Genomic DNA, 13,563 nt, shown 5'->3' with positions numbered 1-13,563 from the left:
AAGTCTAATTGATTGTGTTTCCATAGTGTAATGGCAATAGTCCTTAAGAACATGAAATTCCTTTCTCCTATTCTGTGACCCAACTTGTCTATCTCAAGTTCTCTTCCCTGTTCAATCTATCTCATACCTGCCTCAACTGCTCTCTAAATGGCATCATATTTTACAACTGTCATAGAAACTGTCACTACCTATCTGGAACTATCTTTTTTTAATGTTTATTTATTGGAGGTCTCACTCCAAAAGAATAAAATCTCTGTAAGGAAAAGGACATCTTATTCTCTTAGATTATAAATACATTTTTTAGAAGAGTGATTTTCAAAGACCCAATGTTTAGTCAATACTTGAATGAATGAATGAACAAAAGTCAGAGAATAATGCTGTAATTCCTGGAGGCTATAAGGAAGGATCATTTGTAGGTAACTACTTCTGTGTTTGACAAGATACAGCTTCCAATGTAAAACGTGTGCTCAGTCGCTCAGGCAAACCCAACTCTTTGTGACCCCATGGACTGTAGCCTTCCAGGCTCCTTCCGCCCATGGGATTTCACAGGCAAGAATACTGGAGTGAGTTGCCATTTCTTCTTCCAGGGGATCTTCCCAATCCAGGGATCGAATCATTGCCTCTTGTCTCCTGCATTAGCAGGCAGATTCTTTATCACTGTACCACCTGGTAAGCCCCCAATATGAAATAATAAACTGATATTCTGGACCTTAAATCAGTTGTTTGTGAATTTAATTAAGAAGAAATAAGTCCCTTAAACCTCACTGTTGTTGAGTACTGGTAATGGTAACTTAAGAGGTTTTTGAGCCCCTAAGGGAAAAATGAGATTAAGATACAGCTATTTTCTCTGAGGCATAGCCTGAAACAGTGAAACACACACTCTCTCGTTTACTGTGTGTGTGTGGTTTTTTTTTTTTTTTTTTGGAGGCTATATCTAGTGTTACACACTCTTTTGTACTTTTGGCTGTTAACTAGCATTTCAGTTTTCTAACTCTACCAAAAGAATGTAATAATAAATTACCTCCAAACAACACAGTTATGAAAAATAAATATTGCAATCCATCATCTTTTAAAAGCCATTTTCATTCATTCTTCCTTTGTTTATTTGCTTTTTAATACTTTAAAAAACTTACAGATTCATAAGAAGTTACAAAAAATGTTCAGGGAGGTCTTCTGTATTTTTCATCCAGTTTCCCTCAATGGTACTAGTTTTGAACTGTAGAAGCAGAAAATAGGATCTAATCTTTCTAAATACCTACCAGAACAAGAACAAATCTCGTGCCATTTTTCTTCATTTGCTCAATCAGGAGACCAAGATTTTGAAAGCTGGGGCTGAGGGTGAAGTCCAGCTTCCGGTCCATGTAGTCAATGTCTACATGCTGGACATCCTGTAGAAGGAAGCAAGCAGGATACTTGGGCCCCTGCGGCAGGAGCTCCTCAGGGGACACAAACTGCTTGGCCAGGCTCTGGCCCTGCTGCCTGCAGACTCCAGACCAGGCCTCGCTGAACTCCTTCTCTGTTACTCTCCTAGACTGACTTTTCAATTCTGCTGATTGAAATTGCTTTCTGATCCCTACTTCCAGCTCACCGGTCCCCATTCTTTCTCATGCTGCTCCTCCAACTGTATTTCCTCCCACTCCTTCCCTCAATTTCTGTCTTTTCCATTCTTCAGATCTCGAACTCAGTGAGCCTATTAAACAAAATGATGATTGAATGTTCAAGGGTAGAAAGCCATACTTGCCTGAGAAACATATCTGTGTCTTTCCCCCCTCCCTCCAGTAAACCTGATGGAATTTGTTCACATTTAGAACTACATTGTTTTCTAGTTTTCTAGAATGTATTTATTTCTGCCACTCTCATTTGACTGGATGAGCCTGGAGTAAGAACCTTGTCTTCTCTATAAAGCACCAACTCAGGTTTCGGCACATGAAATTCACTTAATCCTTGATTGTTGGATAATAACATCAAGTAGTTAGTATTCAGTTCCTGGTGGGGAGATGATGATTCTTTTTAGCCTGAAAGTGATAACCACCTGTATTGCCTTAAGACTTTAAGTAAAACTTCTTCGAGGGAGGAGAGATTTGTTCATAAGCCAAAACTCAGAAAGAATGAATGAACAAATTATTAACATTAATTGTCTCTGTGAGGTAAATCCATGGATTTTTTTTTTAGTCTTTTAATTTTCCCATCTTTTCTAATTTATATTTAATAAGTATCTAGAATAGCAGTCTATAAAAAGAAAAATTAAGCCTGGATGAATGTTTCAAATTATCTTTGATGAGAATATCATAATGCTTTATTTTATTCTCAGCTGCCAATCATTAATTGTCCTCCAAAACCTCAGGAGGTGAATTGAGAGCAAAACAACTGTGTGATGAGAAACTGATCATTACAAGAAGATAAAGAGCATGCTATTTATGGAATTCTGTCTGTTGACAGCAAATGACTGCACTTCTAGGGCTTTATGGAGAAGGCAATGGCAACCTACTCCAGTATTCTTGCCTGGAGAATTCCATGGACAGAGGAGCCTGGTGGGCTACAGTCCATGGGGTCACAAAGTTGGATAAGACTTTGCCTGTGTGTACTACTGTACTGAGATTGTAGCTGTAGGATATGCTTACGTGTATGTGTGTGTTTAAGAAAAAGTGAAGGCTTAGTATTAACTGGTTTCATTCATATTGTCCTTTTATAGCCACTCTCTCCAAGAATAGCCACAGTACAATTTCCTAAAATGGTTATAATCTTGAGATGATTTTCAGGCCCCAAAGTCATGCCTCAAAGCCCAGCCATGGCTACTGAAGGATATTCCTGGCAAGAGGCAGGAACAGTATCCCCCAAGCATCCCTCAAACTGCTGAAGGATTTATGCAACTCTGAGTCTGCAACCCTTGATTTTAAAGGGTTGCCTGAAATAAATTTAAGAGGTAATGTTTCTAGCTCCACAGCTACATTTTTTCTTCGTACTAAAGTAGTCATCACTACTTGAATGAATTTCTATGAAGATTTTCCAATCTATACTTAGCCACAAATTCCCACCACTAATTAAACCACAGACTGAATGAGGGTATCATACGTAGGGAATCTGAGCAGCCGTCATTGCAACATACAAACTGGAGATTTCATAATCATCCTGGTATCCATAGCGACTCAGCTGGAATCCCAAGGCCCAATAGGGAATCATTGCTGGCCGACCAATCAACTAAAATAAAAAAGAAAAATAGACTCAATTACATTTCTTTGGGAAGAAAAGATGATTGGCTTCTACTTGAAGCAGCTTGAGCTCTTCTATGAAGCTATCTCATCTAAGAGGCCTCAGTCAAGAAAAATAAGAAGGTCAAATAAATACGGATTAACCATAGAGATGCAGAATGATAGAAAGTCTCTCTATAAACAGTATCCACTCTAGGAAACCTGAGAACTCAGTGATTATCACTGATTGGAAATTCTCAGAAAGGCAAATAGCTCAGAGAAGTATGGGATATCAATATGCCTGTAGTGCCCCTAAACACTAAATCCTGACTTTCAGAAAAGATAGCAATAATGTAGTAGGGACATCTAAGGGTCTTAAGGAGAGGAAAAGGGCCTTTCTCAGTGCTAAGAACATGGTAATACCCAGCAAACATTGGATGTTATATTGATGGGTAGAATAACTTCCAACCTCAGTGTATTGCTGAGTTACAAGCTCAGGGGTTGGCCCCAAAACCATATAAAAGTCCAAAATGCCTCCTGTGGTGCGATATGTCAGGGCAGGAGTAGGCTGGAATGTCACATCTGTTTAAAAAAAGAAAAAAGAAGGTGAGGCGTATCCCTGGAACTATAAATCACCCAGTCAGGGAATCTGCCCTAAATTTTGCTATTTTCACTTTCTTACATTCTTATTTTAATGCCCACCTCCTCTAATAAGCTGTTTCCCATGCAGTGGAATCAGAGGGATATTCAGGTACCTCAAACATAATCTCAGTCTTAACACCTTACATCACTTTGTGAAAAAAGAGCTAAAGTGTACAGTAAAATAAGGTCATACAAGATAGGCACTGTGTTTAGTGAAAATCATACTCCTTATACCTGGCCTAGTGCTCTTAGTAAACCTGAATAAATGAATGAATGGTAGGTGAGTTTATCTGTCTCATTTCCCTTGCCCTTGACTTTCCTTATCTCTGTTGATATTCCAGATTGCTAAAAGTGGTCACAGATGTTTCTGGTGGTACACAGAGAATGTGTGTCTGTCTTACCCATGGCATTGCTGTTCAGCAGGAGCACTCCATGGGCACTGCCATCCCCCTCCAGTGCCATATAGTAGGGGTGGACACCATAGGCGTTCTTCTTATACTAGGAGAGTTGTGGGAAGAGCAGGTGGATAATCAAGAAGAGAAAATCCAAGAAATCATGTTCACATCATAACCCAAACAGCAAACTCCTGTGCAGTACTGAAGATTCAGTACAATGTCATGTCTCTTGTGAAGACTTCCTTGACCCTTCCTTCCATCCCAAGTGAAAACGTAAGTGCCCTCTCCTCCTATGCCTTCCTTGTTTATTACTATACAAATCTATTGTAGCACTGGTTACACTGTGTTACCATTGTTTCTGCCTCTCTCTCTTTTTCTCTCTTTTACTAGTTTATAAGCATCTGGAGAAAAAGACAGTATCTTAATAAGACACTGTCTTATTCTACGTGTGCCTGACATGTAGAATATATTAAATAAAAGTTTGTGAAATAAATAAAATCCATAGTCCACAGGAAATATATAGGTAGTTTAGAAACAGAAAGGAAAGAAAACCTTAAACATAGTGTATTTCATTTGAGAGCAGAATATACAGGGATTAAACTAAATTTATATACAGTAGAAATATTGATGATCTTGTCTCTGCTTACCGCTGGTGGCTCATCTCGGGCAAACATCCCCCACGTGTGCCAGCTTATATTTCTTCTGAAAGTTGTGTGCTCAGTTTCCCCAAAGCCATAGAGGTACTGAGAGGGGAGGCGTGTGGAGATGGAAAGGAACATGTCCCTGAAGGTGAATCCAGGGAGCTGAGAGTCCCAACTGCAACACGAGAGCAGACCTTGGTTCAGAGCTGGGCACAGGCCAGCACAAACACGGGCTCCATGAAGCCTCCTGAGTGGCTGAATATCTGGATCCATGTTCAAATACTGTGAGACGACCCAGGTCATAACAAGGGCCATAATTTGCTGCCAAGTTTCTGTGCTGGCATGTTTATTTGTTATCTGTCTTTTGCAGGGCTGAGAATTCCTTTACTTGGTCCTGGGTTCCTGGACAACAAGGACCACATCACCCTCATCTCTATATTTCTACTTCTCCTTGCCCAGCATATCAGCTTGAATAAATGCATGAGTGAATGGATAAGATAGAAGCACATTTTTCTGTAGAAAATGTGATACTCTTAGAATGGTTTTCTGGATCGGCCAAAGAACTTCTTACTGTTAGGTAGTTAGAATAGGAAACAGGAGTCCAAAACGGTGGTGGCTAAAAGACAAGGAAGGGAAAAGCCCGCAAAGATAGAACAAAGGAAGGTCAAAGGAAGGTCCAAGGACCGGAGTGAGGACTTCAGGGAGAACAAACAGCACTTCTGGCGAGCCCAATTTGCATAGGGCAGGCCCCGGGGGAGGGGAAAACATATAAAAAGAGGAGGCAAGGGGCTCTCTCTCTCTCCCCCTCCTGCATGCTGGGGCATTCTTCTCTTCCTGTCTTTGGGTCGACATGCCCTCACACCTCGAAGATGGATTTTCCTGCTATTATCTAAATAAAATGGAGCTGTAACACTGATTTGTCTAAGAGCTATGACACGGTCCATTTGAGACCCGAGAGCAATAACACAGTCTGTCCAAGACCGAAGAGCTGTGACACGCTGAGAGCTTTAATGTCTGTCACTCCAAATCTTTGTTGTGGACGAGACAGAACCGAGGAGCATACACTCACCTGACATTACCAAAGAAGGGAACAGATAGAAAGTCAGACATACAGTCAGAGAGAGCTGAAAGCACACGTGCGCACCCAGGTCACAGTTTCTCCATGGATGGGGAACCTCAGCCCCAGGCAAAATCCAGACCTTCACTCCATTCCACTCAGCAGCAGGGCAAGGGATGAGAGATGACAACTCTTTTCATGCTTAACACCGTGAAGAGGCTTTGAGTCTTGAGTGTCGATAGAAGCAAAGACTGTAAGAAGCCATTTTACTGAAGCCTCAGTAACCTTTGTCCTTCTCTCCTGACTCTTCTGTTATTATTTCTTAATGAGGGTATATAGAACTGATTTCTATCACGGATAATGTCATACTTATTAAATAGAGTTTCCTGTCCTACTTAACAGGAACAAAGAATAGAACATGTATTTTCCTTTCCCTAAAAACAAGCACCACTTAATTAGCTTTTGTAAACCTTTGGTTGATTCATTTTTCTTGTTAAGGTCTAATGGCAAATAAAATTTTTATTGAAGTAGGGGCAATAGATACATTCTTCATTGAACATATTGACATAGAGCCTCTAAAATTAATATTTCACTCGCATTCACGAGAGCCACTACAATTAGATCTAGAACCACTCTAATTAGAACCAAATAAAGAGTGCTTACATCACAGTGCTGGAGCTTTTTCTTTGAATTTGGATCCCAAAAGGATTGTTCCGAATCTTGACATCATACAGACGGTTTTCAGGGGAGCCCACTGGAGACGAAGGGGTGTTCAGAGGCACTGGGACCTCATACCTTTTATTAGTGGGATCATAGATCTGCCAAGAAGAGAGAAGGAAGCTTCTTCATGGAATCTCAGGCCTACAATTCCTTGTGCCAGCTTATATCAAATACAATTCAGTTTCCATATTTTCTGGCTGGTCTGAATCATATCAGGAGGCCTCAAATATCCTGAAACAAACAGGTGTGAGGCCTACACACCTACTGTGCCCAATATGGAGCCTGAACTCCCAAAATGCCTCAATATGACCTGTTCAAAGCCAGCAAGGACATTTCTAAAAAATTTGTGATATAAGGGTATAGAATCTCATGGATAGAATGTATGTGTGTGTGTGTTTATGAGGGTGTGGTATGGGAACATGCATGTGTATACAGTACCTTATGTGTTAGCATGTGAGTATATGTTAGAAATTAGAGAATTGAATTTACTTATGGACACTGAGATCTTCTTACTGGGGGAACTTCCAGATGTTGAACAGTTTTTCCATCCCTAAGATGGCTCTCTTGTACCCACTGCTTGCTCCTCTCTGCCTGACAGGTAGGAAAATTAGAGAAAAATGTGTGGGAAAAATGAGACAAGAGAAGAGTGTTGTTGGAGGCCCTGGAGTATTGCCAGGATGAGCAAGCATCCTCTTCCTTATCATATTATTAGCCAACTTTTTACACTTCAAACAAGTCTCTTTTCTTGATAGGTAAGAAGTGGATTTATTTAGAGAGAAACACGCTTCACAGACAGAGTGTGGGCCACCTCAGAAGGCAAGAACCACCTCAAAATATGGCATGGTTAGTTTTTATGGGCTGGGTAATTTCATGGGCTAATGAGTGGGAGGGTTATTCCAACTATTTCAGGGAATGGGCAGGGATTTCCATGAACTGAGCCACCACCCATTTTTCAGCCCTTTATAGTCAGCCTCAGAATTGTCATGGTGCCTGTGGGTGTGTCAGTTAGCATGCTTATGTGTTACAAAGATCCTATATTGAGGCTCAAAGTCTAGTGGAAATTGACTTGTCTGCCATTTTGGACCCATTTGGATCTAATCAGTTTATGTCCTGTCCTCAGGTTTTGTTATTCTCTTGTGCCCTTGTCCCCTTACCTCCTGTTTCAGACAAGTTTTCTCTAAAGCTTTGCTTCTCAATATTGTGTTTGTCAGGTCAAAAGCAGCTTTCACAATATTTCACAATGTTAAACAGGATCACCGGGAAACTTGTTAGAAAGTGAAAGTGAAGTCGCTCAGTCATGTCCAACTCTTTGTGACCCGTGGACTGTAGCCTGCCAGGCTCCTCCGTCCATGGGATTCTCAGGCAAGAATACTGGAGTGGGTTGTCATTTCCTTCTCCAGGGGATCTTCCTGACCCAGGGATCAAACCCAGGTCTCCCACATTGCAGGCAGATGCTTTAACCTCTGCCCCACCAGCCGGGGAACTTGTTAAGACCACAGAATCTCAGCCTCACCCCAGACTTTCTGAATCTGGCTCTTCATTTTCATAAGATCTCTGAGGTGACTCATTAAACACTAAAGTGTGAAAAGCAGAGTCTAGAGCTGACCTGTCCAAGGAGGTACCAACCACATGTGGCCATGAAGCACTTGAAAGTGCTGTCTGAATCAAGACTCACTATGAGTACAAAATCGGAGAAGGCAGTGGCACCCTGCTCCAGTACTCTTGCCTGGAAAATCCCAGGGGCGGAGGAGTCTGGTAGGCTGCAGTCCATGGGGTTGCTACGAGTCGGACACAACTGAGCGACTTCACTTTCACTTTTCACTTTCATGCATTGGAGAAGGGAATGGCAACCCACTCCAGTGTTCTTGCCTGGAGAATCCCAGGGATGGGGGAGCCTGGTGGGCTGCTGTCTATGGGGTCGCACAGAGTCAGACATGACTGAAGCGACTTAGCAGCAGCAGCAGCAGCATGAGTACAAAATACACAGCAGATTTTGAGGACGTAGTATGGTTAAATTGTATTTGGATTACATGGTGATATGATAATATTTTAGTATACTGGTTAAATAAAATGTCACTAAAATAAATTTCATTAATTTTTTTCCAAATATATTTTTAAAGCTATAGTTATTAGAAAACATGTGGGGACTTCCCTGGTGGTCCAGTGGTTAAGAATCTGCCTTGCAATGCAGGGGATGTGGGTTCCTTCCTTGGTCATGGAACTAAGCCCCTGTACCACAACTAGAGAGTCCATGTGCTACAACAAAAGACCCCACATGTGGCAATGAAGACCCATGGTTCAGACTGCATTTTTATTAGAGCAGAGAGAAGACTCTTGAGAGTCTCTTGGACTGCAAAGAGATCAAATCAGTCAATCCTAAAGGAGATCAACCCTGACTATTCACTGGAAGGACTGATGTTAAAGCTGAAGCTCCAATACTTTGGCCACCTGATTCAAAGAACTGACTCATTGGAAAAGAGCCTGATGCTGGGAAAGATTGAAGGCAGGAGAAGGGGATGACAGAGGATGAGATGGTTGGATGGCATCACCAGCTTGATGGACATGAGTTTGGGCAAGCTCCAGGAGTTGGTGATGGACAGGGAAGCCTGGCGTGCTGCAGTCCACGGGGTCAACAAAGAGTTGGACATGACTGAGCAACTGAACTGAGCTGAGTAGGTCTCCAAGAGTGGCCTCTTAACTTACAGCATCAGCACCACCTGGAAACTTGCTAGCAGTGCAGATCCTCAGGTTGGAAACTCTGGGGGGTCAGGCCAGCCATCTTTTAACAAGATCTGCAGGTGATTCTGATACAGGTGCAGGTGCTAAAGCTTAAGAACCACAGCTAGAGAAATAACTCTGATGTCAGAAGTGGGTTGTTGCCACTTATGACTTACCACACAGCAGACACACTTTTCTCAGGGCTAAAGAAGGACTCTTTAAGGATGTTCATGACTTAGAGCACTCACTATTATAAGAAATTACCACCCTCAGTGTTGTAAGGTTACATCCCACCCCAACTCTCTCCTAACTTTCTGATCTTCGCCTCTTGGGGCCTCAGCAGCCCCACTTGTAGAATGAGGGATTTGGATTAAAGATGTTTCAATGTCTTCCAACTGCATGGAGCTGTCAGCTAAGAATTCCAACCATGGAGACACAGGATTACCTTGAACTGCAGCATGTTCTCTGTGTGGTAGATCACACTCAGGCGGAGAAAGCCGATGGTTGCAGAGAGAGTGTCAGAGGCAGAGGCGGCCTTCGCTGTGGCTGCAGGTGGGGGTAGCTTGTCCCGTGATGATGGTAGTGGCACCGTAGCTTCTGCAGCTTCCGAGGCTGTCAGGTGGGTGAGATCTACGGTGATGCCCGTAGGCAGGTACTGAATGTTGCTGGCAGCATAACTGGGGATGGTGTCATAGAAACAGGTGGGCACCCCAGGAACAGTCGTGGGCTGGAACAAGAGGAGGACGTCAAGGTCAGCCTCTGACATGATGCTTCGAGACTCTAATTACAGAAGAAGGTGGTTAAACCAGACTCAGTCTTTTACCCTACGTCCATTGCTATGAGTTGAACTATATTCCCCAAAGCGATGGTAAGTCCTAACCCCTGGTACCTGTGAAGAAGGTACCTGGTGCCTTGTTTGGAAATAGGATCTTTGCAGGTGATCAAGTTGAATGAGGTCATTGGGACAGAGCTAGCCAATATGACTAGTGTCCTTAGTAAAAGGGGAAACTGAGACACAGACATGCACCTGGGGAGAACATCATGTGAAGATGAAGAGGTCAGGGTGATGTTTGTACAAACCAAGGAACACTGCAGATTGCCAGCAAACCACCAGAACCCAGGAAAGGGACACAAAACAGATTTTCCCTCTTGGCCTCTAGAAAGCACCAACTCTGTAGACAGTTTGATATCAGACTTCCAGCTCCAGACGCTGAGATAATAAATGTCTGTTGTTCTAAGTCACCCAGTTTGTTGTACTTGGCTATGGCAGCCCTAGCAAATGAATACATCCATTTAAACATACACAGGGACTTCCTTGGTAGTCCAGTGGCTAAGACCCCAATGCAGGGGGTCTGGGTTCGATCCCTGGTCGGAGAAACTGATCCCACAGGCCACAGCTAAAGGTCCCACAGGCCACAGCTAAAGGTCCCACATGCCACAGCTAAGACCTGGCACAACCAAATAAACAGATAAAAATAAAGAAAACACACACACACTCACACACACACACACACACTCACACACACACACTCACTGGCCTCACCCAATCGTGAAAGACTCCTAAGGCAGGGCTCTGTTCCCCATGTCCTTGCTGTCCCTTATTGTGATCTCAAGGAGATCACTGATTTTCTCTGGCCTTCATTCTCTCTATTTCTCAAAGGGAGAGAAACAGCATTACCTTACCTTTCTGCTTGGACTCTCCAATAGATGGGGGCGGGGCGGGGGAAATCACTTAAAATACTCAGTGCATTCCCACTGCATTACAGCCATGTTCAGAACAAAGTGGGATTTGAAATGGTGTGATTGTAGGAGAGAGTCGGTGAGTTGATCCTCATGCAGATCTCTGAATGAAACACTGATCACCTATCACATGCAGCTGATAAAAACACCTTATCAGCTGCCATAGCGTCATTTGCTTCCTGAGGATGATTACAGCTTAATCTACCAACATTTGTAAAGTGTTTGCTGGGTGCCCAATTACCTGTGGGACACTTTTTACAGCTTCCTGCTCACTGAGGCAATCTGCTCCTGGCCCTTACCTCCCAAAGGCACCCCCGCTCCCTGCAACTCTCCTCGGAGACAGCGGGCTGCTCAGGAAAGCAGTTGAACTTCTGCAGGTCACTGACCGGCAGATCCCACTGAATGGAGAATGCTTGTCCCAGTACCAGTCCCTTGAGGTCAGTGATGTTCACCACCTGAGGAAAGAGAAAGTGCCGTGATGACACACGAGACGAGGCGCAGCTGCCTGGATGGTCATGTAGTCTGGACCGGGGAAACCAGCCCTTTGACCAACACCGCTTTGGTGAGGAAAATTCGTAACCTTCTTTTTTCTCCTCTGGGTCTTTCGACCTCTCTGTCAGGAAAATGAATCTGACTTCCTCCAGACCTTTCTGATCTCATGGAGCCAATGTGGGATATTGAGTTGAATGAGCTTCAGTCACGTTAAGGAACACAGGTCACAGGCAGGGCGGGCATTTCAGATTCATTGCCCCCTGGGTACGGTGCTCAGACATTTTACTAACAATGGCAGTTTAGAGAGCTAAACTTTACTGAGTCTGTCAAGTACTGTGATAACCACTTCATATGCATTGTCTCTGAGTCCTATAAAACCATCCTATGCTATGAATAATAATATATTTACTATATATATTAGAGTCAGTAGTACTATATATATAATGTATTATATATAATATTATAATATATAAATAAAAATACATTATATATAATATTATAATACATTCAATATAATACAAGTATCTCAGTTTTACAGATCAGAACTCTGAGGTTCAGAGAGGTTTACTGTTTTGCTCAAGATCTCACAGCTAGGGCTCAGCAGAGCTAGGATTAGAACCCTATTCTGCCTAATCCTATAAAGCAAGCTCTTGTCCTTTTCTATATGTGTTGTCAAAGTGGAAGGGGGCAGGGAGTTCCCTGGTGGTCCAGTGGTTAGATTCTGCACTCCCAATGCAGGGGGCAAGGGTTCGATCCCCCATCAGGGAACTAAGATCATGCATGCTACACTGTGCGGCCAAAAGAAGCTTTAAAAAATAAAATTAAAATTAAAAAGAGGTCTGCTGTAAGGAACAGTGAATTTCCCAGTGCTTGAAATGTTAACTAACGATTGGGATTTTTCTTTTTCAAAGATTATCGTGTAAGGGAAACATTCCGTAAGAACAAAAAGAATAAAAACTCCTTGTGTTTGATTAAATTCTCATTATCTGCAATTGTATAAAAACAGTTTAGAACAGAAAGGAAAAATAGCAACTGTGTCTCAAAGAAAGTCCTTAATGTGAATGAGAGAACACAGATGTCAATATTCTCCAGAACGAGGCCAATGTACTGAATCATATTTTCTCTATCACATCTGACATTAGCACATCTACTTTTAAATAGCCCAGAGAAGAACTGCCTTCTTCAAGGGTATCAGCTCCTACTGCCTGCCTCAGAGTCCCAACGCAAACAAAGCTCCAGGGTCCATATCAAGCATGCACAGATTTCTCCTTCTACATTCTCCCCCTGGTTCCCCAGAAAGCCAATTGTCTCTGTGCCCACCCAAAGTCAACAGAGCAAGAACAAGCTGGCTGTCAGGAGCTCAGGCAAGGGCTGTTGACAGGGGCACCCCAGCAAGGAACAATATCCCACCTTTGTTGATTCTGTGTAGACAACGTTTGAAATGGAGGTGGTAGCATCATTTAGGGAGACAGTAAAATTAGTAGGTTCCTTGTCCATTCCCAATATCATGATATCTGTAAATGTGAGTTTGTCAGGGTCTGTATAATTAGCATGTATAATCGTTGCCTGTAGACGGTTCTGTGGGGAAAAGAAGTCAGTTTAGAGACCAGGTATATCTCATTCTGATTGTGTCCAAATACCATTCCATATCTTTCTGAGATCCCAAGAGATCCTTTACCTCTGAGGTTCGAAATGGTGCTGGGTGGTCATCCCCAGGGAATTTTTCAAGTAAGACTTGTAACAGTCTTTAAGTAATCTTTTAGTAATATTATGTACTTGTTTTAGTTTACTGATTCTTTATTGATTCTATTACTCAGAAAATATGTTGCTGAAACCATGGAATTATCAAACGGGCAAGATGCCACACATACAACAAGAGACCCATAGGCATGCAAAGATACACACATTCATACACATACAAAATCATGCCCAAATAATTATTTTTTCTTTTAATGATAATGGTGATAGCT

At 42.5% G+C, this 13,563-nt stretch overlaps 1 protein-coding gene and 1 non-coding gene across 2 annotated transcripts in view; one reads left to right on the top strand and one right to left on the bottom strand.

Moving 5' to 3' along the window:
- The window catches only part of LOC138439575 (probable maltase-glucoamylase 2), a 96,100-nt gene that overhangs the window by 34,397 nt on the left and 48,140 nt on the right, over positions 1–13,563 (bottom strand). Inside the window, exons 23-32 of the mRNA XM_069588598.1 lie at positions 13,004–13,171; positions 11,401–11,556; positions 9,951–10,088; positions 9,807–9,896; positions 6,587–6,741; positions 4,873–5,041; positions 4,232–4,328; positions 3,658–3,770; positions 3,073–3,198; positions 1,260–1,388 (exon numbers count right to left, since the gene is read on the bottom strand). Coding sequence (XP_069444699.1) covers positions 1,260–1,388; positions 3,073–3,198; positions 3,658–3,770; positions 4,232–4,328; positions 4,873–5,041; positions 6,587–6,741; positions 9,807–9,896; positions 9,951–10,088; positions 11,401–11,556; positions 13,004–13,171 — 1,341 coding nt within the window. The remainder of the gene's footprint in view (positions 1–1,259; positions 1,389–3,072; positions 3,199–3,657; positions 3,771–4,231; positions 4,329–4,872; positions 5,042–6,586; positions 6,742–9,806; positions 9,897–9,950; positions 10,089–11,400; positions 11,557–13,003; positions 13,172–13,563) is intronic.
- On the top strand, positions 12,290–12,361 carry TRNAG-CCC (transfer RNA glycine (anticodon CCC)). Its single transcript has one exon. It is a non-coding gene; the product is annotated as a tRNA-Gly (tRNA).

This window comes from Ovis canadensis, chromosome 4 (assembly GCF_042477335.2).
Source record: "Ovis canadensis isolate MfBH-ARS-UI-01 breed Bighorn chromosome 4, ARS-UI_OviCan_v2, whole genome shotgun sequence".
Taxonomy (NCBI): domain Eukaryota; kingdom Metazoa; phylum Chordata; class Mammalia; order Artiodactyla; family Bovidae; genus Ovis; species Ovis canadensis.
This window is presented reverse-complemented; position numbering and strand designations above follow the sequence as displayed.